Genomic DNA, 27466 nt, shown 5'->3' on the forward strand with positions numbered 1-27466 from the left:
ACCGTCAGACGTCCTTACCGGTTAGTTTTTAGCCTCTACCAGAAGACAACGCAAGCTGGGTGTACAAAAATGGCCGCCACTTCCGTTAAACCTGGAAGTACAGAGCGTTGTTACAACACGGATTAATAAAGTATGTTGAAAAAAAAAAAAAAAGACGTCCTAAAAGAATTCTGGGATGATGGCGGCGCCCACGGTCTGAGCTAATGTAAGTGGAAGTGATTGCCTGGCTCGGGTTTCCGTGCATGAAGCCGGAGCTGGCTGTGTTACTCGTGGGTAGGCCGGGGCAGGCTGTACCGTGTGGTGTCAGCCTGTGTGTGGCGGAGGGTTCCTGAGGCGCTCGGTAATGTGTTGTATATGTAGCTGCCTGTCCTCGGTGCCGTCTTATTTACAGGCTTTTATAAAGCCGATGTGCGGGAGGCAGTTGTGGAAAAGAAAGCGGCTCCATGGTTGTTATGGGCAGCGCCAACTTTTGTGTGCCGGCTAATGTCCCCACATGTCATCCAGTGTATGTGTGTATGATGTCTGTAATATGTGACCCATATTAAGGCCACGGCAGAGAGTCCACAGGGGTCACATTATTGTAGTTTTGTGTCAGTGAAGTCACATGTTCCCTGGTCTACACTGCTGTGTGGTAATGCTTATTGTCCTATTGTGTTATTGTGACTGTCTGCCCATACATCCTAATAATACATGAAGCCAACACCTAAGGCTTCTTTCACACTACAAAAATCCTCCGTTTTTAGACATCCGTTCCGTCTGAAAACGGCAGTAACAAAATCCTATACGTCCGTTAGAAAATCCCATTATAGTCTATGGGATTTTTCGAATAGCCGTTTTAACCCGTTATAATCAGTTATTGATAACGGCCGTTATTTTGTGACGGAAGATAGTAACGGGAGAAATAGTTAATGAACTATTTTTTTTCTTCCGTCACAAAATAACGGCCGTTATCAATAACTGATTATAACGGGTTAAAACGGCTATTAGAAAAATCCCATAGACTATAATGAGATTATCTAACGGACGTATAGGATTTTGTTACTGCCGTTTTCAGACGGAACTTCGTAAGGATGTCTAAAAACGGAGGATTTTTGTAGTGTGAAAGGGGCCTTATTCACAGGGGAAGCCAGTCAGGGTGCTCTTCTGGTCGGTTATCTTGGATCATTGCTGATTTACTGATTAAAATTACTTTGTATGAGAACAAACCCCTTTGGTGCAGTGCAAAGGGTCTTTTACACATGGTGTTTATTGGTTAAACAGGCAAATTATTGCCCTATGTCTAAGACCCAGCGATCAGCTAGTGAGTAAATGCTTGTTGGTCTGCTGATCACTGCTGGGATCTTACAACCCTAAAAATTAGAGCAGTGTTTCCCAACCAGGTTGCCTCCAGCTGTTGCAAAACTACAACTCCCAGCATGCCCGGACAGCCGAAGGCTGTCCGTGCATGCTAGGAGTTGTAGTTTTGCAACAGCTGGAGGCACCTTGTTTGGGAAACACTGAATTAGGCTGGGTTCACATCACATTTTTCCCCATACGGGAGCGCATACGGCAGGGGAGAGCTAAAAACTTGCGCTCCCGTATCCTGCTGTATGGGGTCACGTATGTAATTCATTTCAATGAGCCGACCGGCTCATTTTTCCCCGTATGCTGTTTTTTACCGGACCTAAAACAGTGGTTGACTACGGTTTTAGGTACGGTAGAAAACCGCATACGGGGAAAAATTAGCCGAACGGTTCACTCCGGTCGGCTCATTGAAATGAATTACATACGGGACCGCATACAGCAGGATACGGGAGCGCAAGTTTTTAGCTCTCCCCTGCCATATGCGCCCCCGTATTGGGAAAAACATGCTGTGAACCCATAGAGATTTGTCTTGACAGGATTTGCCCTTTAAGGGTACATTCTCACGGGCGGATCCGTATTTAGCTGCGGATCCGCTGGTGAAGGCCCCGCTCTATGCTGGCTTTATATGTGCCTGCTGGTAGCGGCAATACGCTGCTATGAGCAGACACAATGCAGCGATGTGCGTGGCTTACTCGCACATTGCGGCCGCTCTCCCTGCTCTGAGCTAGGCAGAGAGCTCCCGCGATGTGCGAGTATACTGCGACTGCGTATTGCCACTACCAGCAGGCACATGTAAAGACAGCATAGAGCGGGCCTTCACCAGTGGATTTGCAGCGTAAAATACCCGCGTGTGAACGTACCCCAAGGGTACGTTCACACATACAGGATCCTGCACAGATTTGATGCGCAGGATTTGTAACTGCAGATTAGAAGCTGTGCTCAGTCCTTTAGTTTACATTGTAATCTGCAGCAGAAACTCCTGCGCATCAAATCTGCATATGTGTGAATGTACCCTAAAGGGCCCAACTGTTTGTATGAGTTTTCAGATTTTTAGCATAGAGAAAAAAATTGCATATCAAGTTATTAACAATACACTCAGGTATGTAACACTCCGATAACAGAAATAACATCAATGTCTGGTCTGCGTCCACAGCTCTTCAACGGGAAGCAAAATTAAAGACTCAAAAGGTAAAAGGGGATGACAATGACTATCAGTGAGTAAAGCACCTAAGAAAGTGTGGCATAAAAAGAGAATATATCATCGGTTAACTGTTGTGTAAGAGTATGTGAATCAACGAATAATGCAATAAGACCAACAGGACACTGATACATAAGGGTGGGGGAGGGTATCAGAGTGATGAAGAAGACATCACAGTACATCCCAGGGCATCACTTGTACGTTCAATGTATATGTTGGCTTATCTGCAAAATTGTGTGGATCTTATTGAGTTTAATATGCCAAATGTCTGCTAGTGACAACACTGGCTCCTTTTCCTAAATGTATGCTGTTTTAAAGGGGTACTCTGGTTTAGTAAAATGTATCCCATATCCAAAGGATAAGGGTTAAGTGTCTGATTGTGGGGCACCCAGCACCCTGGCTCTCCCCGTTATATAGGAGTTGTGTTGCCGTCTGCACGAAGCGGTGGGTGACACGTCCCCTCTATTAATCTCTTTGGAAGAGCTGGAGATTCACCAATGCTGTATCTCCGCCTCTCCTATAGAGATACTGTGGTCGACACAGCTCCTTTCATGGAGAGAGCCAGGGTGCTGAGCACTCGGTTCATTGAACACAATGGGGGAGATTTATCGTAACCTGTGTAGAGGAAAAGTTGACTAGTTGCCCATAGCATCCAGATTGCTTCCTTCATTTTTAAAGAGGCCTGCTATGGGCAACTAGTCAACTTTTCCTCTGCACAGGCTTTGATAAATCTCCCCGAATATGCTCTTCAGAAGTGCAATGCTATAACTGTTGGCATACTTTTTTGCTAATGGGCTAAGGTATACTCTAAACTTGTAAGGGGAAAGTGATATGAATAGGCCTTAAAGCTTTTTATGCCAAAAATAGATTAATAAAGATTAGCATTGTGTCATCCACTTGGGCTTATGTATCGATCTGTCAACACAAGGAAAATGAGTATATCAGAATGCACGACATGTTTAAGTGCATGGAACCATGTAAAGTCTGTGTCCATATAATGGGTGCCAACATGTAGCTGTCCCTTGATTCCTATACTTTGGTTGCATTTCTGGTGCATTATATCTCGTACATTGTGCAGCTCGCTGTAAGGCACACATCTCCATTTTGCTTTTCCGCAGTGCGGTCATGGTTAAGGCTACATGGTGACAAACCTTGTGTGACTTGCTACACTATGCATTGTTTTGACACTACAAAACTTATATAGGAGCTAGTAACTATTTATGGCCCTGCAACTTGTCTTATGACTGCTTGGAATTTCAGTTAAAGGGAAACAAGCATTAGATTTTACCATATAGAACGCTTGGCAATGTGTTATGTATGGTAAAATCTTCATCCTAACCATACCTGGGTTACGTTTCTGCCCGCAGGGATGGTGAGGATATGAAGTTTGTAAGTGTCTCCCGTCACCCCGTAAGAAGTCCCCTGAGCGGGGAGCTATGCTTACCTAGTCCGGTCGTATCGGGGGGGGGGGTCATTACGGCCAGAGTGGCGGGACTAGGTAAGCACTTCATATCCTCACCATCCCTGCTGCCAGAAATGTTCCCTTGGGATGGTGAGGATGAAGATTCTACCATACATAATGGCCTCTTTTATGACCTACATACCTGTACAGTTCTTCTCCTACATGAATCTGATCACATACTCACTGCTCCAATACTGCGCTGTTGCCAACAGTTTCTGCACAGTTGCCAAAGGCTTCTGGTCTCTGATTGTCTTTGCTTTTTTCCTGCTTCTGATGATGTGCCGACCCTGCAGGAAATGCCTGCACAGCCAGTCACTGGCTGCAACGAAGACCTGCCATAACCAGTAATAGACTGAGTGGGCATGATGGGAGTGGGGCATAACAAAATAACTTGTAGGCCAGTTGCATGCAAATCTCTAAACTATTATGCACATGTGACTTTTTGTAATCTTATAAAATATAACTGGTGTTCTATAGAAAATCTGTAATACTTTTCCTTGATGTTAGGCACTATACATCCACCCAAGCATTGCACATGCTCATTAGTCACTGCATACAGGCGTGGTTTGGCCTTGCCCCCCCTTCCATATCCAGAGAGAGGTGTAAGGGGGTGAAACCATGCTTGCATGCAGTATCTAGTGGTCTGGTAGTCCTGCGCAAGCATAACCCAGTCATTCACGAAAATAAAATCTGTCTCTTGATACTTTAGAGGGTTCAATAAACCATTGTTTGCACTGGATTAATTTTGGTTTTATTCCCATGACTATTCCTAGATAAATTTAGGGGAATTTACTTGTATACCTTGTTTAAGATGTTGTGTTGCTATGAGCACAAGAGATCTAATGGATTACATGTTACCTGGTCTTGTGTTATATTTGTATATTATAGTTATATAAGTGAACATGTACCAATTGTGACCAATTTGAATTCTTTCAGAAACCACTAAAAATAGATTCCTGTGTACTGGCACTTCTAAATTCTAAAGGAGGCGCTGTGCCAAAGGAAACATGGAAGAGGATGCATCTCTTCATAGACTGGAAGGCAGCGATCCTTCTGACCAAGAGGGAGGGTTAGTGGTGAAGAAGTGTTCAAGTGCTGAGCAGCATGTATTTAAAGCACCAGCTCCTCGCTCCTCGTTACTGGGCTTGGATCTGTTGGCTGCACAGAAAAGAAAAGAAAGAGAAGAAAAGGAGAAACAAGAAGGAGACAAAAAGGCTAAAGTGGGTTCTAGAGACTGGGAGGATAAGGACAATCCTGAGGGGTCTGGGGATCGGATTAGTCGTGGAAGTCATGGAGACAGGTAAGCACCAATGTTAGGTTTTGTTCTAGCTCCGTATTGCTTGCAGTTTCTGATATCTGATGTATGTTGGGGTACGCTCACATCTATAAAGTAGCCTACATACGTATATATGGGCATAATGGCATGCTATCATATACCATGGCATACCAGGGTCAGATCTATTGATCTCAATAGATGGAATGTAGTATAGTAGTGACTGTGGGGGAGAATTTATCAAGGGTGATGTAGGTGAATGATTTTTCTACACCTTTTTGGTGTGGTGGTAATGTGTATCTGCACCAAATGTATCAAATGGCAAGTAATAAATATTGTGCTAGTACCTTTTTATTTATTTATTTATTTATTTTTATTACACTTCAGTACACCACTTTGTATGGTTCCTCCTGCAACTTTTAGACTTTTAAAGCTGTTGCGCAAAAACAGTGCAAGTTTTTAAAATACTACAGCACTAGGCTGGTGCATGTTTGTAGTGTAAGGGAGGGCATTGACAAACTTTGTAAAAAAAAAAGTCCCACTTCATATATCAGCAAGCACCGAAAAGCGAAAAAGCAAAACAGTGTACCCAAGTAATTTTAGTCAAAATCACTTTTTCAAAAAGTCGCACAAATTTTGTGCAACAGCATTTCTGTACTTTTCTACACCAAAAAGCTCTATATCTCAACCCCCCCCATTTGTTAGATCCATTTCAAATTGTATACAGTTTCATTTTGGAGTCCTGCAAAAACTGTATATGCTGTATATGACTAAACAATAACAACTACTAGACTAGGTTTGGACCATTGAAATCATTAGATCTGGCGCGAGTACACCAGGGTATACCTAGGCATACTGTTTTGCCAGTTTGCTCATTATGCTGATATACCAAGAATGTATGCTGTTTTCAGGTGTGAACAAAGGCTTACTGTACAATGTATTAGATAAGTTTAAACTTTTTAACTATTTTTTTTGTTTTTGTTTTCAGACATTACAGAACAGCTCGTGTGGAGACACCTACTTATACTGGTGGAGTAAACGAGGAGTTCTTGGCACGAAACCGCCAAAGAGAACGTGATAGAAGGGAACATGGGGTCTATGCCTCATCAAAAGATGACAGACGACGGAAGGAACGCAGCAGCCGGGACAGGGGTAATCTGAAATATCCAAAATGTGTTCAACAGCTGTAAGGGGTTATCCCGTCCTTTTTAATTTTTTTTCTTTCCTTTCTGCCGGAGTGGCAAAAAAAAAATAAAAATAACAAGCCTTAACTTCTGCCAACCCCTCCGGCATGCAGATATCGATCTCCTATTCTTCGTCCCTGGTCTTCTTCAGCATTCTGCCGCACGTAACACTGCGCTGAGTTTGTCGCTGGCCGCAGCAATGTCTCACTTCTGCTAGTGATTACCTGAGGGCAGTATGATGTAACAGGTCTTGCCTTCTCCTGGTGCCATTACATCACACTCATTCACTGTATCAATGGGCACAGGCAGAACATTGCTGCGGCCATAGATAAGCTCAGCACGGTGTTGGGTGTGGGGCCCCAGAATATGGTAGAAGACTGGGCTGAAGAACTCGAGAGCGATATTTGCGATCCTGGGGAGAGGAGTAAGGTAAGGGTAAATTTAAAAATAAAAGCATGATAACCCCTTTCCACCCTAGGACTTATGCATATATCCCAGTTGCTGACATGTTTGCACAACTGGATGTATGCATGTGTCCTGGCAATCTCCTGCTTAGTGCAATGCGCTGAAGGAGATCGGCAGCGGAATCGGGATCACACTGGTCTCGGCAGCATTAACCCATAGATGCTGTCAGTCCTGATCATATCATCTATGGGATTGACAGGGAGAGGGGGCTCCCCCTGTTTACCAACGGCAATCCTGTGATGCGATAGCAGGGTCCCGTTGGATGTCATGGCAAAAGGTCCAGCCATAGGTTGAATCATACTGGCTGAAAGTTGGTGTGTCGCATCAAGCCAGTGGATTAACCTTAAAGTAAGGAGGCAAATGCTTGAGCAATCAGTAGGAACAGTATATAAATAGGATAACAACATAGTCACTATTGAGGGGCAGCATATGACTGGAGAATTAAGCTCAGTAACTATTAACCCCTTCAGGACGGAGCCCATTTTGGCCTTAAGGACCGGAGCGTTTTTTGCACATCTGACCACTGTCACTTTAAACATTAATAACTCTGGGATGCTTTTAGTTATCATTCTGATTCCGAGATTGTTTTTTCGTGACATATTCTACTTTAACATAGTGGTAAATTTTTGTCGAAACTTGCATCCTTTCTTGGTGAAAAATCCGTAAATTTGATGAAAAATTAGAAAATTTTGCATTTTTCTAACTTTGAAGCTCTCTGCTTGTAAGGAAAATGGATATTACGAATACATTTTTTTTGGTTCACATATACAATATGTCTACTTTATGTTTGCATCATAAAATTGACGTGTTTTTACTTTTGGAAGACACCAGAGGGCTTCAACGGTCAGCAGCAATTTTCCGATTTTTCACAAAATTTTCAAACTCAGTATTTTTCAGGGACCAGTTCAGGTTTGAAGTGGATTTGAAGGGTCTTCATATTAGAAATACCCCATAAATGACCCCATTATAAAAACTACACCCCCGAAAGTATTCAAAATGACATTCAGTAAGTGTTTTAACCCTTTAGGTGTTTCACACGAATAGCAGCAAAGTGAAGGAGAAAATTCACAATCTTCATTTTTTACACTTACATGTTCTTGTAGACCCAATTTTTGAATTTTTACAAGGGGTAAAAGGACAAAATTTTTACTTGTATTTGTAGCCCAATTTCTCTCGAGTAAGCACATACCTCATATGTCTATGTAAAGTGTTCGGCGGGCGCAGTAGAGGGCTCAGAAGGGAAGGAGCGACAAGGGGATTTTGGAGAGTACGTTTTTCTGAAATGGTTTTTGGGGGGCATGTCACCTTTAGGAAGCCCTTATAGTGCCAAAACAGCAAAAAACCCCCACATGGCATACCATTTTGGAAACTAGATAAAGTGAACCTTAATACCCCACAGGTGTTTCACGACTTTTGCAAATGTAAAAAAAAAAAAAAAAAAAAATTTTTTACCTAAAATGCTTGTTTTCCCAAAAATTTTTAATTTTTAAAAAGGGTAATAGCAGAAAATACCCCTAAAAATTTGAAGCCCAATTTCTCCTGATTCAGAAAACACCCCATATGGGGGTGAAAAGTGCTCTGCTGGCGCACTACAGGTCTCGGAAGAGAAGGAGTCACATTTGGCTTTTTGAAAGCAAATTTTGCTCTGGGGGCATGCCGCATTTAGGAAGCCCCTATGGTGCCAGGACAGCAAAAAAACCCCCACATGGCATATCATTTTGGAAACTAGACCCCTCGGGGAAAGTAACAAGGGGTTAAGTGAACCTTTATACCCCACAGGTGTCTCACGACTTTTGCATGTGTAAAAAAAAAAAAATTACCTAAAATGCTTGTTTTCCCAAAAATTTTACATTTTTAAAAAGGGTAAAAGCAGAAAATACCCCCCAAAATTTGTAACACAATTTCTCCCGAGTACGGTGATACCCCATATGTGACCCTAAACTGTTGCCTTGAAATACGACAGGGCTCCAAAGTGAGAGCGCCATGCGCATTTGAGGCCTAAATTGGGGACTTGCATAGGGGAATTCTACGCCAGTGATTCCCAAACAGGGTGCCTCCAGCTGTTGCAAAACTCCCAGCATGCCTGGACAGTCAACGGCTGTCCGATAATACTGGGAGTTGTTTTGCAACAGCTGGAGGCTCCGTTCTGGAAACAGTGGCGTACCAGACGTTTTTCATTTTTATTGGGGAGGGGAGGGGGTTGTATAGGGGTATGTGTATACGTAGTGTTTTTTACTTTTTATTTTATTTTTTGTGTTAGTGTAGTGTAGTGTAGTGTTTTTAGGGTACAGTCGCACAGGCGGGGGTTCACAGTAGTTTCTCGCTGGCAGTTTGAGCTGCAGCAGAAAGTTTGCGGCAGCTCAAACTTGCAGCCAGATACTTACTGTAATCCTCCGCCCATGTGAGTGTACCCTGTACGTTCACATTGGGGGGGGGGGGGACATCCAGCTGTTGCATAACTACAACTCCCAGCATGCCCGTTGGCTGTCGGTGACTGCTGAGAGTTGTAGTTTTGCAACAACTGTAGGCACACTGGTTATGTATCACTGAGTTTGTGACCTAACTCAGTGTTTCACAACCAGTGTGCCTCCAGCTGTTGCAAAACTACAACTCCCAGCAGTCACCGACAGCCAACGGGCATGCTGGGAGTTGTAGTTATGCAACCAGCAGATGCACCACTACAACTCCCAGCATGCACTTTAGCTGTTTGTGCAAGCTGAGAGTTGTAGTTATGCAACAGCTGAAGGTACACTTTTCCATAGAAAAAATGTGCCTCCATCTGTTGCAAAACCATAAGTCCCAGCATGCCCATAAGGGAATGCTGGGAGTTGTGGTGGTCTGCCTCCTGCTGTTGCATAACTACAGCTCCCAGCATGCCCTTTTTGCATGCTGGGAGCTGTTGCTAAGCAACAGCAGGAGGCTGTCACTCACCTCCAACGATCCACGCCGGAGAGTCAGTCCCTCGTCGTCACCGCCGCCGCTGCTCCTGGGGCCCCGATCCCAACATTAACGCCGGGGATCGGGGTCCCCAGCACCCGGGGTGCACGTCCCGCACCCGCTCACGTCCTCCGGAAGAGGGGCGGAGCGGGTGCGGGAGTGACACCCGCAGCAGACGCCCTGATTGGTCGGCCGGTAATCCGGCCGCCGAATCAGGGCGATCGTGAGGTGGCACCAGTGCCACCTCACCCCTGCTGGCTCTGGCTTTTCGGGGCCGTCAGAGACGGCCCCGAACAGCCAGTAATTCTGGGTCACCGGGTCACTGGAGACCCGATTGACCCAGAATCGCCGCAGATCGCTGGACTGAATTGTCCAGCGATCTGCGGCGATCGCCGACATGGGGGGGGGGGGGGGCATAATGACCCCCCTGGGCGATATGCCGGGATGCCTGCTGAACGATTTCAGCAGGCATCCGGCTCCGATCCCCAACCGGCTAGCGGTGGGGGCCGGAATTCCCACGGGCGTATGGATACGCCCTCGGTCCTTAAGGACTCGGGATGCAGGGCGTATCCATACGCCCTATGTCCTGAAGAGGTTAAATCAGTAACTCATTTCAGTACCAGTGTATTCACTGCTGTACTCTGAAGATGTGGACCCATCCATCCTACACACATACCTCCCTATACCAGTCCGACAAGGTCGTAGGGAGTGTTTCCTTCCATCTTCACAGGAGGACTTTGTAGGCTGCCATTAGGAGGAAATGGAACAAGACCTTGGAGGGTAAAAACAATATTTGACATGTCAAAATTTGTTGATCCCAGTGGGTCTCGCTTTCGAGACCTGCTGCAATCGTGAGTTATTAGCCAGAGAACTGGACAGCATTGCACTTCGCTCCCTTGCGGGCCAAGAGATCTGTACATTTTTTTTTATTCTATTCAGAGAAATGGACTGACTTCTGAACCAGCCACAGAGGAGAATGCAATGCAGCCTGCTTCCCCAGCTAATAACTCACAACTGCAGTGGGTCACAGGAATGAGAACTGGTGCGATCAACTCCTTTTGACACGTCTTATCGACATGTCAGATGTTATTTTTAATGACTGTAACACTTTAAACTTTGATCCAGAATCTGTAGCAGTGTTTTTCTCTCATGTTCCTCTGAGAAAACTCTGAATGTCCTGTTATATATGGAAGTACAAAAGGCATGCATAATAAGCAAATTGTAATGTTCAGTTTTTCCTGAACTTGGCTTCTATCCTGTTAGTAAATATTATTTATTTACCATTTATCAGATGATCGTAGCCGCAGGAGCAGCAGGTCTGAGCGAGAGAGATCAGAGCGGGATGGTGGATCAGAGCGTAGTTCACGGCGCAGTGAACCGGACAGTCCACGTCACAAGCCCAGAGGTAAAGTGTAATGAGTAAACCAGTGAATTATGCCACAATTTTGTTTTTACAAAGGAAATCTCCTTATCCTTCCATATGTAATAGGAAGCATATGGAGATGGAGATACATTAGTGCAGCATACACCTCTGTGCGGGATTCTGTATCCAGACAACTCAAAGGCTGTACAAAGCCACAGTACAGTCACGTATGAGCCCTTATTTTTTTCTGACTTTTGACTTTTCTTCTCTTACTAGATTCTTCTACACCATCTCGCTCAGGATGGGAGGAAGATGAAAGTGGGTATGGAAGCTCCCAACGCTCTCAGTGGGAATCTCCTTCTCCATCTCCTTCAAGCAGGGACTCTGACCGTAGCTTTCGCAGTGACAGAGACAGTTCAAGAAGGGACAGGTTTGCAATATATTTGTGTACACTTTTTTTTAAATTTATTTTTAAGAACGATTTTTTACAAACTTTAATCTGAAAAAGTATGCTGATAGTTTACCTGGCTGGCTACATAATTTCTTACGATTCTTGTGGTATTTAACCCCTTAATGACAGGGTATTTAACGCACCAGGACATACATTTTAAGTACATCCAGTTTTCTGGCCGGACTGAAAACCATGGTATGCTACCGCTACTACAAAACGTTATGTGAATGCAGTCTAATACTGATCAGTACTGTGCCTATGCATAGCACTGTTCAATATCTGCAATCTATTAAAAAAATAAAAAATAAATTAAATAAAAAAGCCCCCCCCCCCCCCAAAAAAAAATTTTTGGGTTGCGCCATACATTTTATAAGGACCCTTGGTTGTGCAAAAAAAAACAAGCCCTCATACTCTTCTGTGGATGGAAATATTAACCCCTTAAGGACCGGGGTTTTTTCCGTTTTTGCATTTTCGTTTTTTGCTCCTTGCCTTTAAAAAAGCATAACTCTTTCAATTTTGCACCTAAAAATCCATATGATGGCTTATTTTTTGCGCCACCAATTCTACTTTGTAATGACGTCAGTCATTTTGCCCAAAAATCTACGGTGAAACGGAAAAAAAAACGCAGTTTTGTAAATTTTGGGGGCTTCGGTTTCTACGTAGTACATTTTTCGGTAAAAATGACACCTTATCTTTATTCTGTAGGTCCATACGATTAAAATGATACCCTACTTATATAGGTTTGATTTTGTCGTACTTCTGGAAAAAATCATAACTACATGCAGGAAAATTAATACGTTTAAAATTGTCATCTTCTGACCCCTATAACTTTATTTTTCCGTGTATGGGGCGTTATGAGGGCTCATTTTTTGTGCCGGGATCTGAAGTTTTTAACGGTACCATTTTTGCATTGATAGGACTTATTGATCATGATATAAAAAGTGACCAAAAATGCACTATTTTGGACTTTGGAATTTTTTTGCGCGTACACCATTGACCGAGCGGTTTAATTAACGATATATTTTAATAATTCGGACATTTCCGCATGCGGTGATACCATATATGTTTATTTTTATTTATTTAATAGGGGAGGGGTTAAATGATATTTATTCACTTTTTTTTTTTGCAGACTTTTTTTTTTTTTTTTTGCAGTGTTATAGCTCCAATAGGGACCTATAACGCTGCACACATTGATCTTTATCATTGATCACTGGTTTCTCATAGGAAACCAGTGATCGATGATTCTGCCGCTTGACTGCTCATGCCTGGATCTCAGGCACTGAGCAGTCATTCGGCGATCGGACAGCGAGGGGGCAGGTAGGGGCCCTCCCGCTGTCCTGTAAGCTGTTCGGGATGCCGCGATTTCGCCGCGGCTATCCCCAACAGCCCACTGAGTTAACCGGCAGCTTTTACTTTCACTTTTTAGCCGCGCGGCTCAGCTCTGAGCGCGCGGCTAAAGGGTTAATGAAAAATAAAATTGGCTGTGTCCTTAAAGGAGTATTCCTGTCTTGAAAAACTTATCACCTATCCTAAGGATACAGGATAAGTTGCAGATTGCGGGGGTCTGACCGCTGGGACCCCCGCGATCTCCCGTACAGGGCCCCGGCAGCGCGCAGGATGGGGGCATGTCGACCACCACACGAAGCGAAGGCTGACGCCCCCTACAACTCTATGGCAGAGCCAGAGCGCAGCCTTCGGCAACCTCTGGCTCTGCCATAGCGCTGTGTTGAGGGAGCGTGTCGGCCGCAGCTTCATGCGGTGGTCGACATGCTATCTGGCCGGAGAGCGTAGGGATCACGGCGGGTCCCAGCGTTCGGACCCCCGCGATCTGAAATCCTATCCTTAGGGTTCCAGCTCACAAACAGCAGGGTGGCGACCACTGGGCCGAAGAATCATGACGACACGACTCTGCCCCCGTGTGACGTCACCCCCTGCACCCGCTATGCAATTCTATGGGAGGGGTAGTGACGGACCAGGCCAATTTAATTTTTTGCGTTTTCGTTTTTTCCTCCTCGCCTTCTAAAAAATCATAACTCTTTTTTTTTTTTATATCCATCCACAGACCCATATGGGGGCATGTTTTATGCATCTTATATTTTACTTTGTATAGACATCACTTAACTATATATATATATATATATATATATATATATATATATATATATATATATATAATTATAATATATATATATATATATATATATAAATATAAAACTCAACGTGTGTGTGTGTGTATGTGTATGACTGTATGTTCCAGCATCACGTCCAAACGGCTAAAGATATTAACATGAAACTTGGCACACATGTTACTTATATGTCAACAACAAACATAGGATAGGTAATTTAACCCTTACTCGCCCCCATTTGCCAGGGACGGGGATTTTGTTTAAAGTCCCATACAAGTCTATGGGAAATATGTTACTGCAACTTCCAAATGGCTTCCAAACGGCTGGAGATATTTCGATAATACTTGGTCACATGTTACTTATATGCCAACTTAAAATATAGGATAGTTAATTTAACCCTTAACTACCCCCATTTGTGAGGGTCGGGGGTTTTGTTTAAAGTCCCATGCAAATCAATGGGAAATGTATGTTCTCACATAACTTCCGTATGGCTGGAGATATTTCAATACCTGGTACACATCTTACAGTTTGGGATAGGAGGACGGGATGGGAGGTCGTGGATAGGAGGTCATGGTATGGGGTTGGGATATGACAATATATGGGGATGGGATATGATGTCAAAAGCTTCCTCCTTTGTTCATTTTCCTCCCCAACAAGGATTAGGAAGGAAAAACCGGCACCACCCAAAAAATATTATTTATGTGGGAGAATTGAAAAGAAACCGCAATTCAACAAATTTGGGAAGGTTTTATTTTCACCGTGTACACTTTATGGTAAAAATGCCATGTTTTCTTTAATCTATGGGTCAATACGATTAAAATGATACCCATGTTATATACTTTTCTATAACTGTACCGCTTAAAAAAAAAAATCTGACTATTTTAACAAAATTAGTATGTTTTGAAATTGCCCAATTTTGACCACCCACAACTTTCTAATTTTTCCGTATATGGGGCGGTATAAGGGCTCTTTTTTTGCGACGTGATCTGTATTTTTTTTTTTTTGTACCACTTTTGCTTAGGTTTTACTTTTTATAAATTTTTTGGGCAATAAAATGTGACAAAAAAGCAGCAATTTTGGATTTAAAATTTTTTTTTTAAACGTTTACGCAGTTCACCGTACGGGATAATTAACAATATATTTTGATAGTTCAGACTTTGACGGATGTGGCGATACCAAATATGATTATTAATTATTTTCTTTACGCTTTTTTTAGGGGTGAAATGGGGGAAAAACGGATGATTTACATTTTTATTGGGGGTGGGGATTTTTCTAATTTCTTTTTAATTTTATTTATTTATTTTTTTTACTTCACTTTTTGTATTACACTTTAATAGTCCTCATAGTGGACTATTTATGGCAACCATTTGCTTGCTCATAATGTTCAGTGCTATGCATAGTGTTATCGGCTATCTTCTGCTCTGGTCTACTCAATCTCAGACCAGAGCAGAAGACCCCTGGAGACAGACGGAGGCAGGTGAGGGGACTTCCACCCGCCACTATGGATGATCGGATCCCCGCGGCAGCCCTGCAGGCGATCTGATAATCCATTGAAAGTACCACACTGCCGCGATGTGGGCATCTAAGGGGTTAATGGCGGATGTCCACCATTACCGGCGGATCCCTGGCTGCTGATAGCAGCAGGGATCTGCAGTGCATGACGCGAGCACCGCTCCGGTGCTTGCGGTCATGGCGGAGCGTAAATGTACGTCATGGTGCACAAAGTACCATGGCACCATGACGTACATTTACGTCCATTGTCGTTAAGGGGTTAAGGCCAAAAAAAAAAGGCCATTTTTTTATTTGACTATGCTACAGGGGCTGTAAAGTTAGTGTAGTTCATAATATAGTGTCTGTACCTGTTTCATGGTGGTCTCGCAATTCTGTGATTTTTGCCTCAATGTTTATTTTTAATAGCATACAAAATGAGTGTCGTCTCAGGTTTTCCATGGTTGCAGTGTGGCCCGAGACATTACATCACTAGTCAGGTGTTGAGAGGGAGCCCTTCTTTGCTTTAATGGGTGGAGCCACCACTGGGTGGGAGGGAGATCATTCTGCAAGAATTGTAGTTTCTCTATCGACTCCATTGGGGGACACAGACTATGGGTATATGCTGCTGCCTCTAGGAGGTTCGACACTATGGCAACAGGAAAAATTGGCTCCTCCCAGCAGGGTATACCCGCCCACAGGCACCTGAGGTAATCAGTTTTTGCTTGGTGTCTAAGGAGGTAGACACGGTCTGGAGTTCTCTCCAGACCAGGTCTCATATTTTTTATTTTCCTAGTTAGGGAATGTGTTTTTTATTCCTTTTTCTTTCCGGTTTTCAGGTGGGGACTCAGAAACATATCGTTCACTGTTTACCCATTGCGAGAGGTGGCAGGCATCTTGGATGTACTGTTAACCACCTCTCGCCAATGGTCAGCACCTGGGGTTGTACCTCATGGGCCCGGGTCCCCCATCTTTCCCTGCTTGTCTCGCTTTTCAAGCCCGGCATGATGCAGGTGACGAAATGCTGACTGAAGACTTCATGACTGAAGACTCCGTTTCGTTCTATTGGTCGGTCTTTGCCCTTCCTTATCTGTTCCCTTCTTCTCCTTTTGGGGTCCTAGGCATCTCACAGCAGAGGGCGTTCCCGACATTCTCGTGGCCCAGACTGGCCCCGGCACGCGTGGAACGTCGTCACGGTTAGACGCCTGAACGACTTACCGCTGCGCCTTCCCTATCGTCCAGACCTTTGGTATCAGGTCTCCTGGGCCACATCTATTTACCGTCTCTGCTTTTGACGACGTGACGGTTGAGACAGCAGTTCGGAGGAACCGTGGTTTCTCTTCCCAAGTGGTTCGCACCATGTTGAGGGCTCACAAGCCTTCCCCTGCAAAATTTACCACCATACCTGGTGGTCTTATTTCTGTTGGTGTGACACTCCAACCTTTTTTCTTCAGTCGTGGTTGGCTGTAGCTCCCTTAGGGGTCAAAGGTTCGGCTGTTTCCATTCTTTTCCAACGTTCTCTGGCGTTCAATTATCATGTCCGAACCAAGTTCAGGGAGTGGCACAAGCTGCCCCTCCTTATCAGTCTCCTTTTTTCCCTTGGGTCTTGCACTGGGTCTTAGATGCCCTGCAAGGCCCCCCTTTTTGAACCTCTCAGGGACATTTCTCTTCGCCTCCCTTCCCGGAAGGTGGCGTTCCTTATTGCTCTTCCCTCTGTTAGGAGGGTGTCAGAGCTGGCAGCTCTCTCCTGCAATTCTCCTTTCCTGGTTGTATACCAGGACAAGTTGTTTTGTTCTTCCGTCCGTCCTTCGTACCTGATATGGCTTTGACCTTTTCATCTCAATGAGGTCATCATCCTTCCGTCCTTTTGTCCGGCCCTTTCTCATCTCTGGAAGAGTTTGTTCCACAACCTGTTGTGCTCGTTGGACAAGACAACCATTTTGGGAGCTTACTGCTGCAAGGGGAAGTTCCACCCTTCAGGGTTTGGGCTCATTCCATCCGTTTTTCGGGGCATTCTGGGCCTCCGCTACTTGGCTTCGGCCTTACGGTTCTGTAAGGCGTCCACGTGGTCGTCTTGCACACTTTCTCAGGGTGCTACCAGATTCATGCCATCGCATCAACTAATGCTACTCTGGGCCGTAAGACGTTGCAGGCAGTGATGGTCCAACCGTCCTCCTGTCTGATTCCTTACCCACCCAAGGGACAGCTTTGGTACGTCCCATAGTCTGTGTCCCCCCAATGGAGCCGATAGAGAAAAGGAGATTTTTATGCTTACCGTAAAATCTTTCTCGAAGGATCCATTGGGGGACACAGCTCCCACCCTGTTCTGGTGTTTCTATTTCAGTCATCTGTCCGAGGGTGTGCTCAGTTACCTTTTCTTCTGGTTGCTCGGCATGTCTGTTGCTTTTTTCTCTGGAACTGTCGGTCTTCTCCTATTGCTCTGGAGGAGCCGGCTTTTCCTGTTGCCATAGTGTTGAACCTCCTAGAGACAGCAGCATATACCCATAGTCTGTGTCCCCCAATGGATCCTTCGAGAAAGAGAGAGATTTTACGGTAAGCATAAAAATCTCCTTTTTACAACAACTGTAGGCACCCTGGTCAAAAAAAATCACTGGTCAATAGCATGCAACACAGGTGTGTTTCAATAGGTGGGGTAGCAGATGTGCGGGAGGGAGAAAAGTGTTCACACAGCAGAATTTCTGTTCCGGATTCCGCTTTGGAATAATCTGTCGGCGCCCTGCAGTTTGTGGAATGTCCGCACACAGATTTTCTGTGTGGACATAGTCTTACAAACAAAGAATCATGGGACATGTAGTTTGAGGGAACAAACTCCGTCAGGAAATGGCCAGTTCACAAAAAGATAGCCTCAGCTTTATGGTAATATCACAGCATAGCCATTTAGCCCCAAGACAAGCGAGGATCCTTCCTAAGCATATCTATTACTATCTGGCAGGTACGCACTAAAATCACCTCATGGGGGATAACCCCTTTTTAAAGGAGTTGTCCAAATAAGTGTTTATGGATTTAAAGTGGTCATGTTGGGGTAAGAGACATACTTTGCTATAGAAGGGGAAGGCTGTGTCAGAATGACATGTGTGTTTGGGGTCGATTGGTGGCATGTGTGAATTGCATGAAACTGCCAAACATCCTCCCTCACAAGTTTACCATATCTAAAAATGATCAGACAGGTCCTAGTGACAGCTTTAAATATGTAAAAAGTACTGAACTTCATGCACTGCTGGTAGGTTTATGTGTGTGTATATGAAAAACTAGATTCATGTCTATGGAAGGGGGTGCGACTGCCATTATATAGCAATCTTGCCTCCTCCAATAGGCGTGAATGAAGGGGGCGTGGCGGCCGGCATCGCCAGTCATCGGGCATGAAGCAGAGTTCGCTCCGTGTCCCGCATCACAAGGGTGCCGCAGCAGCGGGACGCCTGCGATCTAACATCTTATCCCCTATCCTTTAGATAAGATGTTTACAGCGGAGTACCTCTTTAAAGGAGTAGTGCGGTGAAAAATAACTTATCCCCTATTGCAGGAAGCCACAGCCTACACCCCCCTCCATGTATCTCTATGGGATACATGGAGGGGCTTGTCGGACGGCACTCCGTGTGGGGTCAGCCGGGGCCCTTTTCAGGAGATAGCGGTGGGTCCCAGCACCCAGACCCCCCGATTTATAACTTATCCCCTATCCTTTGGATAGGGGATAAATTAATTTTCACTACAGAAATCCTTTAACCCCTTAACGATCACGGGCGTAAATGTACATCCTGGTGCTGAGGTACTTCGCCCACCAGGACGCACATTTATGTCCTGTACATGACCACGAGCACTGGAGCTGTGCTGGCGTCATGCACGGCAGGTCCTGGCTGCTATAAGCGCTAATCGTGCTGATGTCTAGCATGATCCCCTCTGATGCCGTGATCAACAGATTTAAAGCATCTGCGGCAGTGCCGCACTTGAAATTGCTGATCTGATCGCCCGTGGGGATCAGATCAGTTAAGATGGCGGCCGGAGGTCCCCTCACCTGCCTCCGCCACCTTTCCGGGGTCTTCTGATCTGCATTCCAGCAGACCAAAGCAGAAAATTGCCAATAATACTGATCAGTGCTATGCCTATGCATAGCACTGAACAGTCTTGGCAATATAATGATTGCCATTAATAGTCCTCTATGGGGACATAATGAAGTAAAAATAAAAGTAAAAAAAAAATGTGAAAAATCCCCCCCCCCCAATAAACATTTTTATCACACCTTTTCCCTATTATACTCAAAAAAGCATAAAACTAATAATTATGAAATATATTTTGTATCGCCACGTGCGTAAATGTCCAATTTATCAAACTACAATTTTAATGATCCCGTACGGTGAATGGCATAAACTTAAAAAAAAGGACTCAATTGCTGCTTTTTAGTCACCACATATTCACAAAAAAATAATGAAAAGCAATAAAAAAAATCATATACACAGTGGTACTATAAAATAAACAAACTACAGGTAATGGCACAAAGAATGAGCCCTCATACAGCCCTGTATGCGGAAAAATGAAAAAAGTTATAGGTGGTCAAAATAGGGAGATTTTAAACATATTGATTTTGTAAAAAAAAATAAAAATAAAAGTTTGATATTTTTTTTTAAAGCAGTACAATAATAAAGTATGTAAAGATGGGTATCATTTTACTCTTATTGACCCACAGAAAAGTGTACAGTGTGAAAACGAAACCCTCCAAAATTTGCTAAATTGTGGTTCTCATTTAAATTTCCTCACTAGAATAGTTTTTTTTGGTTCGCCGTACATTTTGTGGTAAAATGAGTGATGTCATTACAAAGTACAATTGGTCACACAAAAAACAAGCCCTCATATGGGTCTCTGGATGGAAATTTAAGAGTTATGGATTTTAGAAGGTGAGGAGGAAAAAACTAAAAACACAATGAAATTGGCCTGGTCCTTAACTCCTTGGGGACGAAGGGCATATGCATACGCCCTCGCGTCCTGTCACTTAAGGACGGAGGGCGTATCCATACGCCTTCGGCATTTCCGATCACTGCCGCTCGCCGGGCGGTGATCGGACCGGGATGACTGCTGATATCTATCAGCAGGCATCCCGTGGCAATGCCTAGGGGGGTCCGGAGACCCCCCCCATATCGGCGATCGCAGCAAATCGCAGGCTAATTCAGACCTGCGATTTGCCGCGATCCGGGCCGTGACCCGAAAATAAGGCTGATCGGAGCTATCAGAGCCAGTTCCGACCAGCCTAAAGGATAGGAGCGAGGTGGCAGTGTTGCCACCCCCCTCCTATCCCCTGCCATTGGTCGGTCAGGCTGACCACCAATAGCAGGAGGGGGGCAGGGGGGGTTAGAGTTAATTTCGGGCGGAGAGGGGGGAGCATGGTCCGGCTTACCCGGACCTTTGGAGGCGGCATCAGCGGCATCCCGGAGCAACGGCGCAAGCAGGAGGAGTGGTGGCCGGAAAGTGCGGCGGAGAAGGCTGCAGTGAAGATCGCGATAAGTGATCTTCACTGTGGCCTTCTAAAAGCTGCAAAACTACAACTCCCAGCATGCCCACACAGCCAAAGGCTGTCTGGGCATGCTGTGAGTTGTAGTCTTGCAACATCTGGAGGGTCACAGTTTGGAGACCACTGTGTAGTGGTCTCTAAACTGTGGTCCTCCAGATGTTGCAAAACTACAACTTTCAGCATGCACTGACTGTCTGGGCATGCTGGGAGTTGTAGTTTTGCAACATCTGAAGTGGCACAGTTTGGAGACCACTATATGGTGGTCTCCAAATTGTAGCCCTCCAGATGTTGCAAAACTACAACTCCCAGCATGGCCAGACAGTCAGGGATACTGGGCATGTAGTTCTGCAACATCTGAAGGGCCAAATATTGCAGAACTACAACTCCCAGCATGCCTGGACAGTCTGGGCATGCCTGGAGTTGTAGTTTTGCAACATCTGGAGTGCTACAGTTATGAGGCCACCACTTAGCGGTCTCCAAACTGTTCTACCCCAGTTGTTGCATAACTACAACTCCTAGCATGCCCAGACTGTCCAGGCATGCTGGGAGTTGTAGTTCTGCAACATCTGAAGGGCCAGATATTGCAGAACTACACGCCCAGCATCCCTGACTATCTGGCTGTGCTGGGAATTGTAATTTTGCAACAGCTGTAGGCACACTAGTTGGGAAACACTGAGCTAGAGTCTGTTTCCTAACTCAGTGATTCCAACCCGTGTGCCTCCAGCTGTTGCAAAACTACAACTCCCAGAGTGCACTGACAGACCATACATGCTGGGAGTTGTAGTCTTGCAACAGCTGGAGGCACATAGGTTTGGATCACTGAGCTAGAGTCTGCTTTCTAACTCAGTGGTTCCCCACCAGTGTGCCTACAGCTGTTGTAAAACTACAACTCCCAGCATGTACGGTCTGTCGGTGCATTCTGGGAGTTGTCATTTTGCCACAGCTGAAGGTTTGGAGCGCCCCCCCCCCCCCCCATGTGAATGTACAGGGTTCATTCACACGGGCGGGTTTACAGTGGGTTTCCTTCAAGGAACCTTACTGTGAACCCCTGCCTGTGTGAATGTACCCTAAAAACACTACACTAACAAATAATAAAAAGTAAAACACTACACATACACCCCCTTACACGTCGTCCAACTCCCCCCCCCCCCCCCCCCCCCCCCCCACAATAAAAAAAAAAAAAACGTCTCTTATGGCAGTGTTTCCTAAACGGCGCCTCCTGCTGTTGCAAAACCACAACTCCCAGTGTTGCCGGACAGCCATAGACTGTCATGATAGGCTGGGAGTCTTGCAACAGCTGGAGGCACCCTGTTTGGGAAACACTGCTGTACGGTTTTGGTGGAGACAAGCCCTGTCCTTGTAACCGGGTCCACCACTATTGCAAATTCCTTATTCAGGCCTCAAATGCGCATGGAGCTCTCTCACTTCGGAGCCCTGTCGTATTTCAAGGCAACAGTTTAGGGCCACATATGGGGTATCTCCGTGCTCGGGATAAATTGCGTTACAAATTTTGGGGGGCTTTTTCTCCCATTACTCTTTGTAGAAATGGTAAATTTGGGGGGAAAAACTGCACTTTAGTGAAGAAATTTTATTTTTTCATTTACACATCCGAATTTAACGAAAAGTCGTCAAACACCTATGGGGTGTAAAGGCTCAGCGGACCCCTTGTTACGTGCCTTGAGGGGTGTAGTTTCCAAAATAGGATGCCATGTGTTTTTTTTTTTTTTTTTTTTTTTTTTTTTGCTGTTCTGGCACTATAGGGGCTTCCTAAATGTGACATGCCCCCAAAAACCATTTCAGCAAAATTCACTCTCCAAAATCCCATTGTTGCTCCTTCCCTTCTGAGCCCTCTACTGCGCCCGCCGAACACTTGACATACACATATGAGGTACCGCCGGCACCGATAGTCAGGGGGACAGAACGGGCAGCGCCGCCGATAGCCAGGGGGTGAGAAGGGCCGACAGCAGCGCTCTAGACCCCAGGAAAGGCAGGGGGAGAGAAGCGGGCAGCGACGGCCTCTCTCCCCCTGCCTTTCCTGGGGGTGTATCGGCGTATAACACGCACTTTTTAGGCTAAAATTTTTAGCCTAAAGTCTGTGTGCGTGTTATACGCCGATACACCCCCAGGAAAGGCAGGGGGAGAGAGGCCGTCGCTGCCCGCTTCTCTCCCCCTGCCTTTCCTGGGGTCTAGAGCGCTGCTGTCGGCCCTTCTCACCCCCTGGCTATCGGCGGCGCTGCCCGTTCTGTCCCCCTGACTATCGGTGCCGGCGCCGATAGCCAGGGGGAGAAAAGCGGCGCCGACAGTCAGGGGGAGAGAAGGGGCAGCGGCACCCATTGCCGGCGCCGCTACCCTGTTGCCTCCCCCCATCCCCGGTGGCATAATTACCTGAGTCGGGTCCGCGCTGCTGCAGGCCTCCGGCGTGCGTCCCCGGCGTCATTGCTATGCGCTGAACGGCGCGGCGCATGACGTCAGTGCGCCGCGCCGTGCATAGCAACGACGCAGGGGACGCACGCCGGAGGCCTGCAGCAGCGCGGACCTGACTCAGGTAATTATGCCACCGGGGATGGGGGGAGGCAACGGGGCAGCGGCGCCGGCAATGGGTGCCGCTGCCCCTTCTCTCCCCCTGGCTGTCGGCGCCGCTTCTCTCCCCCTGGCTATCGGCGCCGGCACCGATAGTCAGGGGGACAGAACGGGCAGCGGCGCCGATAGCCAGGGGGTGAGAAGGGCCGACAGCAGCGCTCTAGACCCCAGGAAAGGCAGGGGGAGAGAAGCGGGCAGCGACGGCCTCTCTCCCCCTGCCTTTCCTGGGGGTATATCGGGGTATACACGCGCACACACGCACCCTCATTTTACCATGGATATTTGGGGAAAAAACTTTTTTTACCCAAATATCCTTGGTAAAATGAAGGTGCGTGTTATAGGCCGGTGCGTGGTATACCCCGATAAATACGGTATTTCCATACTCGAGAGAAATGGGGTTACACATTTTGGGGGGCTTTTTCTCCTATTACCCCTTGTAAAATTTCAAAAACTGGGTCTACAAGAACATGCGAGTGTAAAAAATGAAGATTTTGAATTTTCTCCTTCACTTTGGTGCAGTTTTTATAATGGGGTCATTTATGGGGTATTTCTAATATGAAGGCCCTTCAAATCCACTTCAAAACTGAACTGGCCCCTGAAAAATTCCGATTTTGAAAATTTTGTGAAAAATTGGAAAATTGCTTCTGAACTTTGAAGCCCTCTGATGTTTTCCAAAAGTAAAAACATGTCAACTTTATGATGCAAACATAAAGTAGACCTATTGTATATGTGAATCAATATATAATTTATTTGGAATGTCTTTTTTTCCTTACAAGCAGAGAGCTTCAAAGTTAGAAAAATGCAAACATTTTTTTCATCAAATTTTTGAATTTTTCACCAAGAAATGATGCAAGTATCGACAAAAAATTACCACTAACGTAAAGTAGAATATGTCACGAAAAAACAATCTCTGAATCTGAATGAAAAGTAAAAGCATCCCAGAGTTATTAATGCTTAAAGTGACAGTGGTCAGAATTGCAAAAAAATGCTCCCATCCTTAGGGTTATAATGGGCACCGTCCCCAAGGAGTTAAAGGGGTAGTCCAGTGGTGAAAAACGTATCCCCTATCCTAAGGATAGGGGATAAGTTTGAGATCGCGGAGGGTCCGACCGCTGGGGCCCCCTGCGATCTCTCTGTACGGGGGCCAGGCTCTCCAGCCAGATATCGGGTGTCGACCCCCCGCACGAAGCGGCGGCCAACACGCCCCCTCAATACATCGCTATGGCAGAGCCGGAGATTGCCGAAGGCAGCGCTCCGGCTCTGCCATAGAGTTGTATTGAGGGGGCGTGTCGGCCGCCGCTTTGTGCGGGGGTCGACACGCCCCCTTCGCGTGGGCTGCCGGGGCCTCGTACAGTAGATCGCGGGGGGCCCCAGCGGTCGGACCCCCCGCGATCTGCAACTTATCCCCTATCCTTAGGATAGGGGATAAGTTGTTCACCTCTTGTTCACTACTGGACTACTCCTTTAAGGTCAATATGGGCTTGGTCTTTAAGGGGTTATGGGAATCTGTCACTTAGAAAACAACAAAACAATACTTTTTATTGAGCCCCTAAAAGTCTCCTCCATGTTGCTGCACAGCTATTTCTCAGTCTCTCCATTTTAGATGAAGGGACTGTTTAGCAAAAGTATTTACACATAGGCCCTCATTTACTAAGAAAATCGGGTTGTAAGTCTATGTTGCTTTCTTACCCGACTGCTTTTTTCCCCTGGTATTTATTATTATGTCGCATCCTGTTTGTCGCACGTGGGTTTTGTTGGTTTTGGTTTCCAACTCCTCTGAGCTGTCGGGAAAAAATCCACAACAATACAACAAATTCGGGTTGGAAACCTTAATAAATACGTGGGAAAGCTCAGAAATGTCGGGTAACGCCCCTTTTTCGGGTTTGGGAGAATCCACATCGGGTCCGTCGGGAAAAAATGTCGCATCGTGTCGCAGACTGGCGCACGATGTCTGCGACATGGCGCAGACAAAGATGCGACAAAAAACCCCGACAAAAGAGGTCGGGTTTAGAATAGTAAATGAGGGCCATAGACTTCCTTTCCCTTCCTTTCCCGGCCAACTACAGGAGAGCACCTGCTAACAAACACCCCCCTTCCCTCTACTATGCCATCACATAGTTAGTGGAGTGTTAGTGCACTGCAGAGACTATATATACATTGCCACTGTGCTGGGGGTGGTTTACAAACAGAAGCAGGATCAGAGCATAAAAGGAGTTATATCAATATCACAAAACGCCACCCTGGTTTAAGCAGTTAACTGCTAGTAAAGAGGATGAATAAAGGAATGAGGAGAGGTGGTTACGTTCGGAAGTACTTTCACTAGGGGCAGTAACTTAGCACTCAGTTCAGGCTGTTGCTTTTGCGTAACTTTATCCTATTAAAGTGAACAGGGCAATGCTGCAGTATGTTGAACTGCTTCTACTTTTAGAACGAAATTGGCTACTCTGGTAAACATTGAAGACGGCTGTCACGCCCCATCCCATAGGCTTGCATTGAGGGGGCATGGCCGTGACATCACAAGGGGGCGTGGTAGACCCCCACAGCTTGAAAACACAGTTGGGAACATTTTACTTCCCAACACTGGCCAGTGGCGTTCACCTTGAAGGAATCACAGGGCTTAGAACAGCTGATCAGTGAAGGTGCAAGAAGTTGGACCACCACTGATCTAATATTGATGGCCTATCCTGAGGATAGTCCAAGTGTAAAAGAGAAAACGGCGACTTGAAATCTATTGTTTTGTGGCTTCATCTATGAAAGTGCAGTGATAAAACTCAGACACCATTCTCTGCTCAATATGGGCTGGGACACTTCAGTGCTGTGTGCAGTGTTCACAGGTGACAGCTGTTTTGCTCCTTATTTGTGCTTCTACAGATCTGCCCACCATGTATACATCAGGCCAGAAAAAAACAACCAAAAGGTTAAAAAAAACAAAAAATTTTTTTTTTTTTAAAGATGCTCAAATCTATCCTCTTAAGTCTGGCTAACAAGCGGTTGTTTGTTACAAATGCATACCTGTTATGCTGATGTCACATGAGGCTGGCACTTTAGAGCTGACACATAGGAGGTGGGCAGGTCTGTAGAAGCGCAAATAAGAAGCAAAACAGCTGTCACCTGTAAACACTGCACACATCACTGAAGCATCCCAGCCCATGGGGTGCAGAGGATAGTCGTTTTATGCAGTGGTTGTGCCAACTGCTTTTACCCCATTATGAGGATAGGCCCTCAATTTTATAAGACTGAGTAACCCCCTTAAATGGGCATCTCATTAAAAAATTTTCATACAATAAAACAGGTAAAATAAAGATTTGTAATTTACACCCTGTAAAAATAAATAAATAAATATAAATATATATATATATATATATATATATATATATATATATATATATATATATATAATATTATATATATAATATTATATATATAAATAAAATGTCCTTTTATGTCACTTTCAAGTTTCATGGCCTTATAAATCTGGGCACTAGTGGTCTCCCTCCTGGTCCAGACTGCATTCCATCTGCTCAAAAGCACAGACTTTGGTCTCCTTGACTGGTAGGAGACCAAACTCAGGAAGTGCGGTCTGGCCATAGGCAGTGAATAGCACTCGCTCTCTCTCTGTGTGTTAAACTGGGAGAGCAAGTGCTATTCACTGCCTATGACCAGACCGCACTTCCTGAGTTTGGTCTTCTGCCAGTCCAGCAGGAAACCAAAGTGTGTGCTTTTGAGCAGACGGAATGTGGTCCGGGAGACCTTGAGTGGGCATATTTATAAGGCCGTGAAAGTGACATAAAAGACTTGTAACAAAGGCTTGAGTAGTAAATATAATGGCATGCTGTCTTGTATTGACCACACATAAAGAAAAAGAAGATGGCACACACCCGTGTTCATGTGCAAAAAATCTTTATTAGCGTACATAAAATCGATGCTTATGGGCAGACAGGCTCACACCACCGGCATGTTCGTATGATACAATCAGCGACAGCTGTTTCACCCTGTGAGTTTCTTCAGACTCTAAATCTGAAGAAACACATCGGGTAAAACAGCTGTCACTAATTGCATTGTACGAACATGCCGGTG

The 27466-nt window shown here is 45.4% G+C and overlaps 1 protein-coding gene across 10 annotated transcripts in view; it reads left to right on the forward strand.

Annotated features, from left to right (window-relative positions):
* DHX38 (DEAH-box helicase 38) overlaps positions 1-27466 on the forward strand; it is an 82429-nt gene continuing 54963 nt past the window's right edge. For 2 of the 10 annotated variants that reach the window (XR_008845126.1, XM_056525874.1), the window contains exons 1-6: positions 94-205; positions 2498-2532; positions 4941-5304; positions 6266-6429; positions 11155-11268; positions 11503-11656. Coding sequence is in view for 9 of the 10 variants with exons in the window: in XM_056525874.1 (XP_056381849.1) it covers positions 5012-5304; positions 6266-6429; positions 11155-11268; positions 11503-11656 (725 nt within the window). In the remaining variant the exon portion in view is untranslated. Of the gene's footprint in view, positions 206-247; positions 341-487; positions 506-2497; positions 2559-4940; positions 5305-6265; positions 6430-11154; positions 11269-11502; positions 11657-27466 lie in introns of those variants that run through there. The other 8 variants (XM_056525877.1, XM_056525880.1, XM_056525876.1 and 5 more) reach the window with 8 other exon arrangements.

This window comes from Hyla sarda, chromosome 6 (assembly GCF_029499605.1).
Source record: "Hyla sarda isolate aHylSar1 chromosome 6, aHylSar1.hap1, whole genome shotgun sequence".
NCBI classification, from domain to species: domain Eukaryota; kingdom Metazoa; phylum Chordata; class Amphibia; order Anura; family Hylidae; genus Hyla; species Hyla sarda.